Below are 16,664 nucleotides of genomic sequence, written 5' to 3' on the forward strand. Positions count from 1 at the left end.
TTGCTTATTCATTGGCAAACCTTCTTAATCGTTTACGATGTTTGCAATCAAGCAGAATAATCGTTAAAATAAAACTGCGTGAATCCGTAAATCAGTTTACTGAACTTTTAACGAATGTACCTACCGGTACTTGTCAATCAAATCATTAAAGCAACAAAACTGCTGCTTTTAACAACTGCATGCGAGAAGCGCGGGTCAAAGAAACTTTTTTTTATAAATGTATAACTACGATTTAATAATGCTTAAGCATGGCTAAAGTGGTCCCAAAAAGCGCTGTACATTTTGATTATTGAAATATTCGGAAATATGTGCTTCGGTGGTTTATCTTCTCATAACTCGACTTTTAATTATCATACTCAATAGGCTCTTATGTTTTAATCGGTTACAGTTTACAGCATACTCTTTTAGACATAATCAGGAATCAAATTAAATTGCGTCGACGAATGGTAGCTGGCGGACCAATTATCCAGACACCAGTTGTAGCCTCGGGAGACCTAATCCTTTCTTTGTCTTGGCTAATCCACCGAATTGGTGCGAATACGCTTACAAAAAGGTTCTAGCCGTTGATAAAGGAAGTGCTGTGAACGGATAATCAACAAAAGGCGTCTGTAATCAACGTGTACAGCATTGGTATAAAAACTAGGACAGTCTTTTCACAATCATTATTTGTGACTTCAGCATTGATTGAAACATCTGCATCTTCACTCTTGAGAAATGGCTCGTACTAAGCAAACCGCTCGAAAGTCAACTGGTGGAAAAGCTCCACGAAAACAACTTGCCACCAAAGCTGCAAGAAAGAGCGCTCCTGCTACAGGAGGCGTCAAGAAGCCTCATCGTTACCGACCGGGTACAGTTGCTCTGCGAGAAATCCGTCGATACCAGAAGTCGACTGAACTGCTGATCCGCAAGTTGCCTTTCCAACGTCTTGTTCGTGAAATCGCGCAAGATTTTAAGACCGATCTTCGATTCCAAAGCAGTGCAGTGATGGCGCTGCAAGAAGCGAGCGAAGCTTACTTGGTCGGTCTTTTTGAGGACACGAATCTTTGCGCCATCCACGCAAAGCGAGTCACCATCATGCCTAAAGATATCCAACTTGCACGACGCATTCGTGGAGAGAGAGCTTAAACGATCTTCATCAACCAGCAACCACAAACGGCTCTTTTCAGAGCCACCCCTTTTGCATACAAAGACATATTAAAACAACGCAATTATAGGGACCGGTCGCTTTTTATATATAGTAGGGAATATCCTGATTGTGTTTTAAACAATGAACAACTGTCTATACGAGTCGTGAAGAAACAGTGTTATAATTTTTTTAATGTTCTTTGTTTACCACCAAATGGGATGGGAAAATAAAATGAAAAGATGTCCTATCTTTCCCCACCCGTATACAATATTCACTACATATACGATTAACAAACTTTTTTTTACTATTTAAGAAGTAACGAATTGAAACCAGTACTCTTATACCATATTATTATAATGTACCGTAGTTGGACATTATTTTTAGTTAAACGTATGATTAATATTAACTTCTAACATTGCCTAATTACTGTGTGATTATAGTTTCTGAATGCCTGGTAGCAGAAGTATAACAGAATGGGATATTATCTGTTAAGTGGCTGAGTGTAACGCAATACAAATTCCTACAGCATTAAACTGCAGGTAAATTTTCTACACTTCGTTCGACGGTCGTTGACTACTTTCATATCGCTGTAGAAACTAAAGTACTTCCAAAGTTTATGCTCGGAGCTTTAGTTTAACATCTCCTCTACATCGCAATCAACTGGAAGTTCCATCTACTTGGGCAGTAATATACTTGTCTTGCTCTACTTCAACTAAAAGCTCCTGAAAGTGAAATGAAACATGAACTGAATAGTAGTTACATAGCTATTGTAAGGTGGGGCAAAATGGGATAGGTTACACTTTTTTATGTGCTCGCGTGTCCAACCTTGCCCCACCCTACTTTATATAGGATATGGAACATTGACATCGTATATTTTTATGTGTAATTTGGACAACCTATTAGTGGCAACTGGGCTGTAGCAATTGCCGTTAAGTGTCTTGCCTAAGGACACATATGCCCACAATGGTAAATCAGCAACCTTGGACCCATTACCTCTGGGCTAGAGGCAGGTCTGCGAAGGCGTCGAATGACAACCATGCTATACAAAAACAACCGGTACCGGATTTTGCAGTTCGTTCAGTTTTTCCTGCATTGTATTAATCTCATTCTCATCCGCATATCTCCACGCAGCAAGTCCACTGAAGCAACTAACGGCCACGACACGTCTGCGCACTTTGTGAAAAACGTCGCAGATTTCATGAACACTTTCTATGTTGTTGCTGTTCAAATGTAATTCCCCAATCTTAAGGAAAAATATAGGTCTTAAATTGCATAATTTAGATTGGAACTTGAAACTACACAATGCTTATTATGAAGTATAACACTGGTTGTTGTAGTAAAAGAAAAATGTAGTATAACGTTCTATTCTATTGTGTAAATAAGGTTTCATATGTCACCATATCAAATGCTGGGAAATCCTACGTAGGCGGAAAACCGCATTCCAGCCAATAGACTTCATAAAACTGGTACGAGACCTCTTAGGTCAATACGCCCCGTTGAAAATAAAATATTTGTGTGATTCATAGGTCAAACCTGGCTGACGAAAAACTATAAAAATTGTTAGCTCTAATAAGAATGAAGTTTAAACCATTTAAGATTTGGAACGAGACATTATAAGCAACATCATTATTCAATTCCTGTTTAGCGTTTTTCCATTTGTGATATATACGCACCAACATTTGGTGGTGTTAACATGCGCGTATACCAAAGCGCTAAATGGGAATTGTGCGAATCATACATACTCATATGGCAACTGTCAATACCAATATTTCCTTTAATTTCTATAATTGCTGATCAATGAGTATATAGTAGGGTAGGGGAGATATGGGACACCTTTATATCCTGATCGTGTTTTAAACCATTATTACCTGTATATGAGAGTCATGAGGACACAGTTTTACAATTCTTTGAATTTTTTTTGTTCACTTCTAAATAAGACGAGGAAATAGAATGGAAATGTGCCCCATCTCTCCCCACCGTACCATATGTTTGTAAGATTCGCACCAAAATTCGCGGGAATTGGCGGTTACTATTTCCGCTGAAAAGCAAGGCGATCGTCGATGTTAACAGGGGCGTATCACAGCGTTAGTTAAAATCGGATGGTGCGAATCATACAAATGGGAATCGTATATAATCGTCAATACGGTTGTTCAAATGTCCACCATGACCTACCTTTCCTGCCATTTCAATAATTGCTGTCTTGATATGATAAAAATTCCTTGAAGTAAGACTGCATCTCGTAAACCTTAGGATTTCAATATCTTGTTTACGATAGCGGAGAACTCGATTAAATGCCTGGGCCTCACTCTCCGTTAGTATAATGTTACTCAAGTCAAGACACCGTGGAAGCAAAGCTGATATCCTGCCATCCAGGTCTTCACTATTGTGCTCACGTATGTCTAGTAGTAAATTGAGCAACTCAAGGGAATTACGGTCTGCAAAGAATAAATGAATGAAACTTATTTTTCTGTGCAACGGTTTTCGATATAACACGGGTGTTCTGTTTCACACACCTTGCACGTGCTTACGAGTTACCACTTTTGTAACTAGATTGGAGAAATTGCCATTATATGCTTCCCTTGGCCACATCCGCCCACAATGATGGTAGCAGCGTGGAGTCAAACCTAAATACTTCAATCAAGATGAAGCTGGCGCGCGCCTATACTGTACCACTAATCAAATATGCTACTGAAATATGTGTCTGGTTTTGAATACATATCAATTTCCATTAAATTAAGGTGCTGTTTTGAGCAGCTCATTATATATTGATTGTACGGGTTGGAAAAAGATGGGACACCTTTGGCAAATAATATCCAGAAATAGTGATCGAGTTTTAAACAAATATAACAACGATCTATGAAAGTCGTGAGGATACAGTTTTATAATTCTTTGAATGTTCTTCGTTTACCACCAAATGGGACGAAAAAAAAAAGAATAAAAAGGCCTCCCATCTTCCCCCATCTTATATTTTTATATATATTTTATACCAATATATTTTTATATATACTTTATACCTGGTTCAGTTCTCAAAGCCATGTTGACACGGGTACGATTGCAGATGGAACGAAATTTCGACTCGACTTCAGTGAAAAAGTGGCGGGTCTTTATTTTAAGATTCTCTGTAAAAATGTTTTATGCTGTTAGGATTCTATGATACCATAAAGCAATGTGGGATAAGAAGGGACACCCTTTTAGCACATATTATTCAAATATCGTGTTTTAAACAAATACCAACGCTCTATCGGAGTCGTGAGGATAGGGTTTTATATTTCTTTGAGTGCTCTTTGTTTACTACTATAAACGGGACGAGAAAATATATTGAAAAGGTTTCTCATCTTCCACCATCCTACTATAAAAAATAAAATACATTTGTTCCTACAGGTTAAGAATAATATTTTGGCATAAATAAAAAGCCAATTTTGCCCTAAACATTGAATCAAAAATCCGAGGTTTTCGCCAAGATGTATTAGAACATATTGTCTTTCGAGTACAATAGCAATAGTATTTCGTATATGCGTACTCCAAATCGATATGGTACCCTATGGTATATACACGATTATGTTTGCTTTCGGTATAACAACACGTTTATTACCTTCAGATCGGGTAAGTATACCACTTGTGAATCTTCGTACCATACCCCACTTATCGATGTGGCCTCTAGGCGGGGAAAACATAACTGTCTTAATAAAGGTTTGAAAAACATCGTTGGACATGATGTAGCATATGTAGTGTGCGGCAAAGTATTCGTGCAAGCATTGGTGAGAAAAATAAATCTTGTAATCGCCGATGAAAAGTCTTTGCGAGAAAAGGTGTTCGACACCGGATACGCATACGAACAAGATTAGATCTTTTACGTCTTCCATGGTAAGATTTGCCCTCTGTAAATCGTCATGGTTCATGGCGATGGTTGATGACTTTGTGGCGTTGTACGCTAGAGTCGCAAGCTTAGGGATTATCTCACGAATGTCAAATTTTTCGTCGCTACCTTTTGGGTTTTCTGACCTTCGCAAAAACTCGATGACGCAATTGAAAACTTGCGTCACTGTTAACGCGTCGAACCTCCGTGGGCCATGGAGGCATGTCGCTACTGTGTACTGGAGCAACAGTGGGTTGCGACAGATGCTAATTAACTGGGGTGCTTCAATCGTTATTGAGTTCCACAATTTTTCGCCCTCAGTTTGGTTATCCTGTTGGTTGGTCTTAGAGCTGCACAGTGCTACGAAAACTTTCTTAGTATCTTCTGCTGTGAAGTCGTGCAAGAGAATCATAACCTTTGGACGAAGACCTGCAGGAATAGTTAGCATGCTGTACGGACGGGAAGTTAAAACAACACATGTGTTATTTAAAAATCGACCATTGCATAAGTTGGCGACTAAATCTTCTACTTTCATTGGAGTTTCCTCCGTTGCGTTTGGAGGTCTCTCTGACATTCTCCATTTAGCTTGGTCGTAGCCATCAAGTATAAACACACATTTCGATTGGTTTTGTACGATCCACTGAAACGCGTACCTTTTGGTAGCATGGTCGAGGTTGTACCTTCTATCAATAATAAACTCCCTTAAAGTTAGCCTTTCATTAAAGTTCATGTTCATAAACTTCATGAAGAAGCATTTTAGACCAGCTGTTTTTGCGAGCCGTTTACAACAGGTTGTTTTGCCAGAGCCCGGCGCTCCTACAAGTCCAATGTACCCTTGTGACTGGAATTTTTCAAGAATTTCACCAAACTCTATTCGCTCCGAGTTGGGTCTTGGTATTGGCGTCAAACCAGTTGGATGTGTTGGTCTGAAGACGTCATCCGAAATTTGACCCGACTCATAAAGTGAGGTTCTGGACATTTGTGGATGCACCACTGGAAATTCATTTTGGGATGACGTGCTAAGGTTTATACCCGGAAACACTATGACGTCTCGTTCTTGAAATTCTTCTTGCTTGGCGATCAATTCGTTAATTGCATTTTCTAAAATTTATAGGGTGTTATATTGTTAATTACATCTTTATCCACAATTGTTAAAGGTCTTACCGTATTCTACTTCATACATCCGTGCTAGCTTACGATTTACCAAGTATGCTACTTTGAATTGTTTATGTGTGGCTGATAATTTGGACAAACCATTAGTGCCCACTGGATTGGAGCAATTGCCGTTAAGTGGTTTGCCCAAGGACACATACGCCCACAATGGTAGCAACGGCGAGCCTTGAACCTTTACCCCTGCTGGGTTAAAGGCGGGCGCGCTAACCAACTGCGCTAGTGGTCACTAATGAGTTGTCCAAATAGCGTGACACGCAGAAAGTATAAAAAATATAACCACCTACCAAGTAACATAATATGTGGCTAATTGTATTCAAACATGAAGTTGCATATAACGTTTTAATTGTCGTTGCCCTAATGATAGTTAATACGTTCAATTTATTCATTGAACTATTAACCTATGAATGTTTATATTTGTATCCTGTACAAGAAACGTGCATTGAATCAACCGAAGCCAACATTACTGGCAGTATTTTATTGCTGTACAATATTAGCTTGATTTAAGTTTGTTTTATAAAGAGTTATTACTCTATATAAAAGTATGTCTAACCTCTTCGTTTATTCAGTTCTTCCACAGTAAGATCTGCAAATAACACAGGCTGTCGTTAAACACGTTTGTAGCATATAATCTAGTAGTATTTTGTTTTAGTGCTGTAATTAAAGCTATATTGTCGATTCTAAACAACACATATTCGTGTATACTAGGGGAATGAGGGAAGATGGGTCACCTTTTTATTCTATTTTCTCGTCCCATTTGGTAGTAAACAAAGAACATTCAAAGAATAATAAAACCTCACTTCACTTGCATACATCGTTGTTAATTGTTTAAAACACGTTTAGAGTATTTGAGTATTGTGTGATAAATGTGTCCTATCTCACCCCACCCTAATATACTTTTAACTGCTAACTTTTTTGCGATATGAAATAATAATTGCTAGCTACTTACCATCGTCGTTTTGCCCTGCTGAGTGTACTTTATGTATATGTACTTCAGACACGCCGTAAAAGTTAGCCATGGAATAACAACCTTATACAATTCAATATTAATACCACAACCTTAAAATAAGCTGCTGAATCAAATTGCTAATTGGCTACACAGCTATTTTTCTTGTAATTCCTAGCAAACACCCTACACCACAGTGTAATTATGTCCTGTGCGACAACAATAGCGTTGGAAAACATTACTTGGTGCGTTGAAACAATACCCGTCAGTGCATGATGTGTTTAATTTGTATGTTCGTGAGTTAACATGATCATAAGGGTATAACAGCTAAAAAATTATTCGAGCTATAGCGACTATTCACGCTTATTTTTCAATCGGTATGTTTAATATTTTTAAAATAACTTAACGTGGGGAAAGATAAGACACTTTATATTATTATTTGCCGTCCCAGTAGGTAGTAAACAAAAAACATTTAAAAAATTATAAAAAACGTATCCTCACGACCTCCATAGACCATCCTACTATAGCCTATAGACCCCCGCTGTGTGCAATTCTGACTAATATATGTATATAAAACCTAGCCTGCTAGCTTTGTACTTAATACCACGCGTAAAACACCTACGTTTTAAGACTCAATACCGCGGCCTCTCCTTTCGCTTTTAGAACAAACAAGTCTATTCAATGTATTGAGGAAGACATTGGTTTTTTACCATAGAAATTTCTCACGCTAATCAATACGAAGCTCAAATACTCAATAGCGATACATTATAAGCTATTTCACTAACACCAAACATCGCTTTCTTGCCCGAAATCTTCAACGAAACAAGATTTCAATAAAGTCGCGCCAAAGCCAACACAGCCTACACACCTTGGTTACAGGAAACAATAAAGGCTGCGCACTTTCTCAACCAATCGATTTGAAGGCACCGACTTCCGCGTTTACTATTTCAAGATGGTTTGGGCCGTGTTAAAGCGTGTAGTTCAGATTGTAGGCTTGCTCTTGATATTCAAACCGACTAAAAATGCATTGAGAATATGTTTTAAATATAGGTCACTCTTGTGTGCTTTTAACAGACACAATTGGTTACATATATTACATCTGAAAAAATATAGAAGTTAATAACCGCTAATAAATCACAAAAGTTGGTATAAAATGGTATAATAAATGATATTACATAAATAACATGTAAAAACACAAGAATAAGTTGCATTATTCCGTTGAAAATGGATATTACCTAAATTTTGGCAGCTACACAGTCACCGAGAATCAGTGTTTCAATTGTCGCGGAACAAACCTGAATATTATTTGGCAGGAAATTGTATTTTCGACGAGATCAATTCACAGTATGAAACAACATAATTGCAAAGAAGCGTATTTAACATTTAATAGTGAAATAAATTAGGTGTAATAACTGGCGAATGAAAACTACATAACACTGGTGGCACTTGGATAGTGGTCGGCTATATAAAAGGAAAATGACAATGCAGTTTGCCCACAAATCAAGAAGTAGTCAACCGGTTGAATGAAATTGAATAACAGCAATCCTTCATGGTGTTTTCAAACTGCTCACAGTGTTGCGCACTTGGGAACTGAAGTTGCCAGTTACACGCTTTTGAACTAGAGGGCTTTTGCATTGGGGAACACTGCTTGAAATACACACAACAGAAATGGGTTTCGTAATTCATTTCGACGTGTGTAACTTCAGAGAGTTGAACAAGAGACAGGCAACGACAGAATCCTGTGCTGTGGTCTTCATGGCAGATGAACAACCGCTTGGTGGCGATCACAAGCGAGCAGTTGACAGGATATTTGGCTGTACTAGAATAAGACTGAACAAAAAATTGTTATTGAACAGAGATATTACTGATCGTAATGTAAGTTGTATAGACTTATAATATAAAATTCAACATATTTAAAACACCATACATTAGGTATTTCTTAGCCCAAATATTTAAAACAGTTCACTCGCCAGGTAAGTTATATAAGTCCGTATAACATGGGTCTTACGAGTTACATTGTGGGTGTGTTTTTGTGCATGACTGACAATTTACACAACCCAATAGTGACCACTGAGTTGAAGCAATTGGTAATAAGTGTCTTTCCCAAGGACACATATGCCCACAAAGGTAGCAGTGACAATCCTTGAACCCATCACCTATACTATTGGTCCTATAGGCTACAGGCAGGCGCGCTAAGTAAGAATGATGTACAGAGGATAAACCACTACCTGTATAAATGAAGCGATCGCTTCAATCCAAGACTTGGCATTATCATCATCGCTTGCACGCAAATTAATCCGGGAACCTGTTCTTAAAATAACAGAGAAGTCAGCGCTTGTAACGCCGCGCTCCACAGAAGATATTTCCTCCTCTATGATGTAACAGTGGTCAGGTTTCGTTGCATTTCTGTTAAGAACAATGTTTAATAAAGATTGGAAAAAAGGTTGTTTAAAGTAAAGAAATGTGGAAGAAAATAGGTTTAAGTATTAGGATAAAAAAATGAGTTACAAGTAAAGAAATGTAAAGAAAAAATGTTAAACTAAGAAATATTAAATTAAATATAGGTTTTCAGTGTTTCCAAGTGTCTAGTATATTCTTGCAGTGTTTCCAGATTGTTTTCTGAACAATTTAAATATGTTGGTAGACTACTTAAAAGTGACGCCTGTCCAATCTAAAATTTGCATTTTTTCCACACTGTTTGAGCTGCTAAACATACACAAAGCCAAATGAACAGCATACTTAGTTTTATATTGATACAGAAGCCCATCTTCCAAGACAAAGTAAGCTGAAACCCACTTTTCCCCACCAAAAAAAGATCTTCCAGCTTTGTATGACAGATCACTTGTAAGTGATGGTTCAGTTTTAACAACTTTTGATTCAGTTTTCCACTCGATGAGAGAGTACAGCAAAATATCACAATCTGAAACAGGGATACCCGTTTCACTGGACACACAGGACTCAAGACAAGAAGTATGCTTGGTCCAGTCAGAGTATAAATGGAGTTGCTGGGAAAAAAATGAAAACAACTTTTCTTCAGGAATATATTTAATTACTAATTATAAAAATACCTTTTTGTTAGGAATATATGTTTTGTATAAATACAACTTTTCGTTAGGAATGTAATAATGTATGTTTTGTAAAAAACTAACTCGTCGTTACGAATATATGTTTTGTACAAAAATAACTTTTCGTTACGAAAATATGTTTTGTATAAAAATAACTTTTCGTTACGAATATATGTTTTGTATAAAAATAACTTTTTGTGGGGCAAATTAAGTTTATAAATAAGTCCTATGTATGACTGCACCATAAGTTGTTAAGCAGGAGTGCGTTCATAATGTTAGCAGCATAGCATGTGGTGTTGAGAGGAAATGTTCCAATGCCATGGGACAGTGGTATTTAAGCGCATGGCTCAGGACTAGAGGATACAGGATCAAAGCTTAATGTTGCCACTATGGTGAATATATCAGTAATATGCGTATGTCAGTTGATCCAATAAGTCAGCAATACAGAAATAAAAACAAAAAATATTCTCTTCTAAAACATACCCGATAAGTAAGGTATCTTATTAGCAAGCACAAGGTGTATAAAACAAAATGTTACAAATACTGTCGTTGCCCCGCCACGCGACGATATATAAATCACACATATACATACAACATACCTGTTGTAAACCTTTCAGATTGGCTGGATTGAGATTTGGTTTATTTTCATGGAAACATAATAAGAGTAATCTTGTCAGTGTAGGATCTGAAGTGATACATCGTACACACTTGTTGTTTGAAGTAACATCTTCAGAAAAAATGAGGCCCTGGTGTAAAAACCAATGTAAATAAATAACTAATTATACTAAAAAGTATTATATATATATATATATGTGTGTGTGTTTTAAAGAAAAAGTATTCCTGTTTTAAAACATCTATTTTGTTGTTTGTTAACTTGGACTTCAGCGACCTAACTTTCATTTGCATATATAGTGTCAAATGCAAACATAACAGGTAAAATAATATTTTGCATAAACACATATTTAGAATTGAAACGCCTTTAAAATATAAGATTAGCAACAAACCAAGTTTTTAAAAACATTAGACTTTACAACAGACGTCTGTAAAAAGCTAAAACACATATGATATTAAAACTCTTGCGCATTGAAATTACAAATGAATGAATGTAACTTGCTTTCTTTTTTTATGCCAGGCTAATAATTTAAACAATTCATTAGTGAACACTGGGTTGGAGCAATTGCTGTTAAGTATCTTGCCGAAGGACACATACGCCAATAATGGTAGCAGCGACGAGCCTTGAAAGCCTAACCCATTATCCCTGAGTTAGACGTGGCGCGCTAACCACTTGCCACAACGTAGGGCAGATAATATATACAATTAAAATATTTGAACAAACGGGATAATTATTACCTGATTGCTGTGTAAAACATCAACGTTAAAGTATCCAAGATAGTTCTGTCTCACATACAATGTTTCATATTGAGTGAGGAAATAAACCAAGCTGTTTGTGAAGAGGATAAATAAATTCTCGTTGTTTTTATTTGAGTGTGATCTTGTACGAAAAAGCTACAAAAACAAGGAATTAAATCTATAAATGTAGTAAGTAGTAAGATAATATAGTAAGGTGGGGGAGACCGGACACCATTAGCACATAATATCCAAACATCCTGATCGAGTTTTAAACAATAAACAACGGTTTACAGGAGTCGTGAGGATACGGTTTTATAATTCTTTGAATATTTTTTGTTTACTACTAAATGAGACAAGAAAAGAAATGGTCTCCCTGTGTCCATCTTCCCCCACCGTACTATATTATATTAAAATTCACATAGAGAAAGTCGCATTATAGTACTGAAAGGTAAGATGGGATACCATTAGAACATAATATCCAATATTTCATATTGCCTCTTTAAAAAAATAAACAAAGAGTTCAAGCCAAGGCTACCTTTACAAACGAATGACTAGTGGTCTAGTATACCTATTAACAATAAACTAGTAACTCGTAAGCAGGCACGAAGTTTGTGAAACAGAACAACCGTGTTATAAATACCTTCATTACCCCACTTTCCATTCATATTTTGAATATATAAAACCAAACCTTTATTAACTTTTCATCATCGCTTAGCACAACATCTAACATAAGTTGTAGATGTAGATTGCTATCAATATCCACTACATAAGAATCTTCCATCTCCGCAAAACTATCTTCCTCAAACAGGTGCTGAGATATATTCTCTTCTTCAAAGCTACTGTTTTCTGTTTCACAATTATCAGAATATGCCAGATCAACTGCTTTCTCAAAAACAGAAACTTTTGCATGAACTTTATCACTTTCTTTTTCGCAAATATGTTTGTTTGTGGTTAGTTCACATAAATTATTCGATTCCAAAAGAGACTTCTCGCTACTAACTACTAATGAATTTGAACAGCTATCCATGTTCTTTTTCTTCTTTTGAATGGATTCAACTTTGTAAATATCAGGGTAGTCAAGTTCAGAACTTTCCGAGGCGCAAGAAGAAGTAACTTTAACTTGATGGGAGGGTTTAGAAGTTATAGCATTTTCATCAGAATTAGTTTCATCTTTACTACACAGTTCTAGTTTGCTATCAGATGCATTAAAACTGTCTAAAATACAAGAAGAGCCAACTTTAACTTGATTGAGAGATTCAGAAATTTCATTTTCAGCGGAAATAGATTGACATGGGTCTAGTTTGCTATCAGCAGCATATGCATTGCACATTAAATAGTAAGTATTTACACCACCGCATGTTATATCATCACATGATGTTTGCGGAACTACATTGCATTCCGAGTTTTTATTTGTAGTGTTTTCAATGTTTAACTTGTTTGTTTGTTGACTTACAAAACTATGAGAAGATTTTTCGGTAGTAATGCTTTGCTCTATTTCAGATTCATTATTAACAATCTCAGTACAAGCAATCGGTACAGCAGTATGAGCAGTCTTGTTTAAACCACCTGTTTCATTAAGTTCTCTATCACTACATTCATTATGTTCTTTTTCCACTTTTTTATTATCCTTTTCACCTGCTTCAATAGCGCCTATGGTGTGTTCGTGTTGTAGTATATTCATTTTTAGTAATTTCCGCGGAGACTTAGTTTTGAAAGTTTTTTCTGTCGAAACTGAATCTTTTTCAGTTTCAGAAAAAGTTAGGTCAGGATTCACACCATCGACCAATTCTTTTATTTTTTTCTGTATGAAATCTAAACTTTCTTCATGAATTTCAGGATCATCAGTTGTTAAATCAAAGCAAAAAAGACCACAACTATGAGAGGCTTCATCTTCCGTCACAAAATCAATCAAGCAAACATCCGTCTGTAATGGATCATGCGAAAAATGACTTTTTTCCGGACTTTCATCTCCCAAGTCGTTACACTGAGTTGAAATTTCATGAACGCCGAATAACTTTGTGTTTTCTTGATGATGAGAGGCAGAGAGCCAAGCTGTGAGAAGATCTATGCTAGAATCTACAGAGGATGGAATATCACTTGGTAGACCCGAGTCAGTATCATTTAAAATGTCATCACATTGTATACCAATCGTGGCAGTGTGTTTGAAGGAACGTTTTTTCCGTGTTGACAACTGTCGAGTTACTCTGATCGGACCGTCATCAATCAAGATGTCAGAATCAATATGCGTTCTTTGATTCATCTTTTTCGAAGAAGATCCGCATTGACATCTGTTTAAGTCAAAAGAGCAGGACTTACATATAGTGTTTTCTTTCACAGTTATTCCCATACAAGTGAGCTCAGTTCCTTGTTGTTCTGCTATGGAATCAAAACATGCGACATCCTGCTGTTCCTTCGGCAATTCATAATATGCCACTTCTGGCATTTCATCACCAAGCACCACTTCTCTTGTTCTAGGCTGGTTATTCCCAAAAACACCTCTCAAAGCTTTAGCAGCAAGCTCTGTGCCCTTGGATGCAGCATTCACAAGAGCATCCGGATTTATAACAACTGCAGAGCCAAGGTTGGAGTTTTGGTGGCTTAATTCTGGTTTGCCCTTGCTACGAACTGTGCAATCTGACTGGGTAGGAGGAGTTATTGCAGGGTGGGTGATTACGACAGGGAAAACTGGTATATCAAGATAATGGACATCCTGGAAAAATAATAAAAGTTTTTACTCAAAAGTTATAATTTTTTTATAGAAATTTTTTTTTTATGGATTTTGTATTAGCATAATACTTTAAATATATATATAACACAAAAAAAAGATCAAATTCTCTACAAAATGTGGGGGCATTACTTAATACAAAAATACATACTAAAATTACCGGTTCAATTGAAAAGTTGACGTGTTCTAATCCACACATTAAACTCTGTAGCAGTAAAAGCTGTAATGCAAAAATAGAATTAACAAAGAATGCAACATAAAACACCTTGAATTTAGTTTACGGCTTACCTGAGGGGTACTCAAAATTGCGTGGCTGAAAAAAAAGTAAACAGAATTAGGAAAAGAATTTTAAATTAAAAGAAACTGTATAAATTTTAGATAGGGTCTACAAAAGTTAAAAGCTGTTAATGTTTTTATTTCTTCAGGAAATAAAGAAATTCTTAAATGCATAAAATACAGATTTTCTGAACAGTTTTAATTAAAACATAACAGCCTATTTTATTCTGTATTGGTGAGGCCCTTGTCGAGGACCTGGGATTTGGGCCAAATTTGGCCAATATTCCATAAGACAGACATCCATAAAAATATGACACAATTTTTATCTCAAATGTTTCTTTTTTAAAACTATCTTGAGTGATGTCAGAAGTTAATTATCAGAAATACCTTAAATAATATTCATCTACAATCGAAGGATTGTGTTGGAAACTGTTGAGAAATCCCTCAAGATGGCTCTCGTTTAGTGCAACAAACAACCACGCTCGACCTGAAAATTGAAAACATTTAAAATTTTATACTATGAGTGTCATCTTTTTGTTCAAATCTGGAGTGACATTATTAAATGCAATTACGTTACCCTGCATGTTACTTTGCGGCTGATTATTTTTTGGGGATATCGGTATTAATTTCCTATTTAAAAAATAAAGTAACTTTATACCTCTTCCAATGTTGGTTAAAACATGTTTTAGATTTTGTATATGATTTATTGTGTCTTTACGGCAAAACCTCCTCACAAAATGCCAGTAACCTTGTTCTTTTGCTCGCAATCTAATAAATAGTGGTACAATAAAACAACTGTAACTCTGTTAAAGTTAAAAGTGGATCACATTACTACATTAGTATTAAAGAAAGAGTTTTGACCCATAGGCACCTAACATGGGTATGCAGGGTATGCTTATATACCCTAAAAAAATGTATAAAAATGTGTGTTTTTATGGAACTGAACTAAGTTTTTAACTGAATTTTGAGTTCAAATTACCTGTATAGGGATGTATAAGTATATTATTGATTATAAATTTATAAATATATATATATATATACATAGTTGTTAAAAACCTACCCATGCAGGAATATTTTATCCAACGATGAACAAAAGTAGTTTAAAGTCTTTTGATTGTTTGCAAACGTGATAGGAGAAGAAACTTTATTAAGTTGAAGTAAGCTTTCAACTTGAAGCTGCAAACATAGGACAAGTTTTGAAGTTTGATACGGAATCTATCATAACAGATTCTAGTTTTATTCTACCAGGGTAAAAGTCATTGGCGTCTATCTCACGGGCAGGGGGCACGACTGGTTTATACTTTCTATTATCTGTGTTATACTTCCTATTATGTTTGTTGTATACCCAATAAATCCCTAACTTGTATTTACTATTATAGTATCCTGGGAACATACCGATTTTATTGCGACGGACAATTCTTCAAGATAGATGCCACCTGTGTTGGACATCTTTATTCTTAAGCGTTTCCAATTATTTCCCAATGGTTACTAATGCACTACTGTGAGCTACAACACTGTGTAACGTGCTCACATTATCTTCTTTCGTCAATGTTGTAAAAACCTATAGGAATAACAAATAATGCCATAAAATGTGCAATGAAATAAAAAAAAAGAGAGGCATCTTAGCACTACATAGTTCAATAAAGAAGTGTATTATATTGAACTATGACTATACCAAATTACCAATCAAGTCACAGAAAATTATCCCTAGACGAAGAATACCAGTCTGTGTTTTAGACCACCGATAATGGTTTTCACTTTTCAGCTTACCTCTGATATACTGTTGTAGAGTCACGTAGAAAGGGTATATTTAGCGTCTGTGACGAACAATTCGTATGGGCCTACTGCACAAAGCTTTGCTAGTCACGTACCAAAACGCCGTATACTTTGTTTTCTTTTGAATCAACTCTTGTTCAAAGAAATCATGAACTCAGGGGAAGTTATAGTCTGCCAATTCCTCTCACAACCTGTTACTCAAAGGCAACTCGTTGTAGATTTAGCTATATACTCGTCCCATCCGTGTTGGTCTCATATGATTTGTAAGCACAACTTATACGCTATTGGGGACCAATAAATTTAAACATTTTTGTTTTATCAAATGATTCTATATTCAAAGATACAACTTTTATAAATGTGGTGATATTAGGTTT

General features: G+C 36.1%; 3 protein-coding genes across 6 annotated transcripts; 1 reads left to right on the top strand and 2 right to left on the bottom strand.

The window, feature by feature from the left end:
- Window positions 1-662: 662 nt before the first annotated feature.
- Window positions 663-7,691, bottom strand: LOC149743329 (uncharacterized). The gene is made up of 7 exons (XM_089879325.1): window positions 7,102-7,691; window positions 6,706-6,738; window positions 4,719-6,083; window positions 4,141-4,245; window positions 3,299-3,561; window positions 2,187-2,369; window positions 663-1,848 (listed from the first exon to the last, which is right to left on the bottom strand). Exons 1-7 carry the CDS (start codon window positions 7,169-7,171, stop codon window positions 1,783-1,785), a joined length of 2,085 nt encoding a protein of 694 aa, XP_089735451.1. The 5' UTR covers window positions 7,172-7,691; the 3' UTR covers window positions 663-1,782.
- Window positions 715-1,373, top strand: LOC149743330 (histone H3). The gene has a single exon (XM_089879446.1). It carries the CDS (start codon window positions 715-717, stop codon window positions 1,123-1,125), a length of 411 nt encoding a protein of 136 aa, XP_089735572.1. The 3' UTR covers window positions 1,126-1,373.
- Window positions 7,692-8,400: 709 nt separating the features above from the next.
- On the bottom strand, window positions 8,401-16,631 carry LOC149743331 (uncharacterized). Of its 4 annotated transcripts, none has more exons than XM_089879281.1 (13): window positions 16,386-16,631; window positions 15,910-16,075; window positions 15,575-15,690; window positions 15,173-15,282; window positions 14,902-15,001; window positions 14,527-14,551; window positions 14,399-14,458; window positions 12,202-14,223; window positions 11,514-11,669; window positions 10,763-10,909; window positions 9,838-10,103; window positions 9,327-9,504; window positions 8,401-8,928 (listed from the first exon to the last, which is right to left on the bottom strand). In XM_089879281.1, exons 2-13 carry the CDS (start codon window positions 15,961-15,963, stop codon window positions 8,599-8,601), a joined length of 3,564 nt encoding a protein of 1,187 aa, XP_089735407.1. In that variant the 5' UTR covers window positions 15,964-16,075; window positions 16,386-16,631; the 3' UTR covers window positions 8,401-8,598. The 4 variants fall into 4 exon arrangements, with proteins under 4 accessions (XP_089735407.1, XP_089735398.1, XP_089735415.1 ...); XM_089879272.1 differs by having other exon boundaries at window positions 16,285-16,631; XM_089879289.1 differs by lacking the exons at window positions 15,173-15,282; window positions 16,386-16,631.
- Window positions 16,632-16,664: the final 33 nt, after the last annotated feature.

Source organism: Ciona robusta, chromosome 1 (genome assembly GCF_009617815.1).
Source record: "Ciona robusta chromosome 1, ASM961781v2".
NCBI lineage: Eukaryota > Metazoa > Chordata > Ascidiacea > Phlebobranchia > Cionidae > Ciona > Ciona robusta.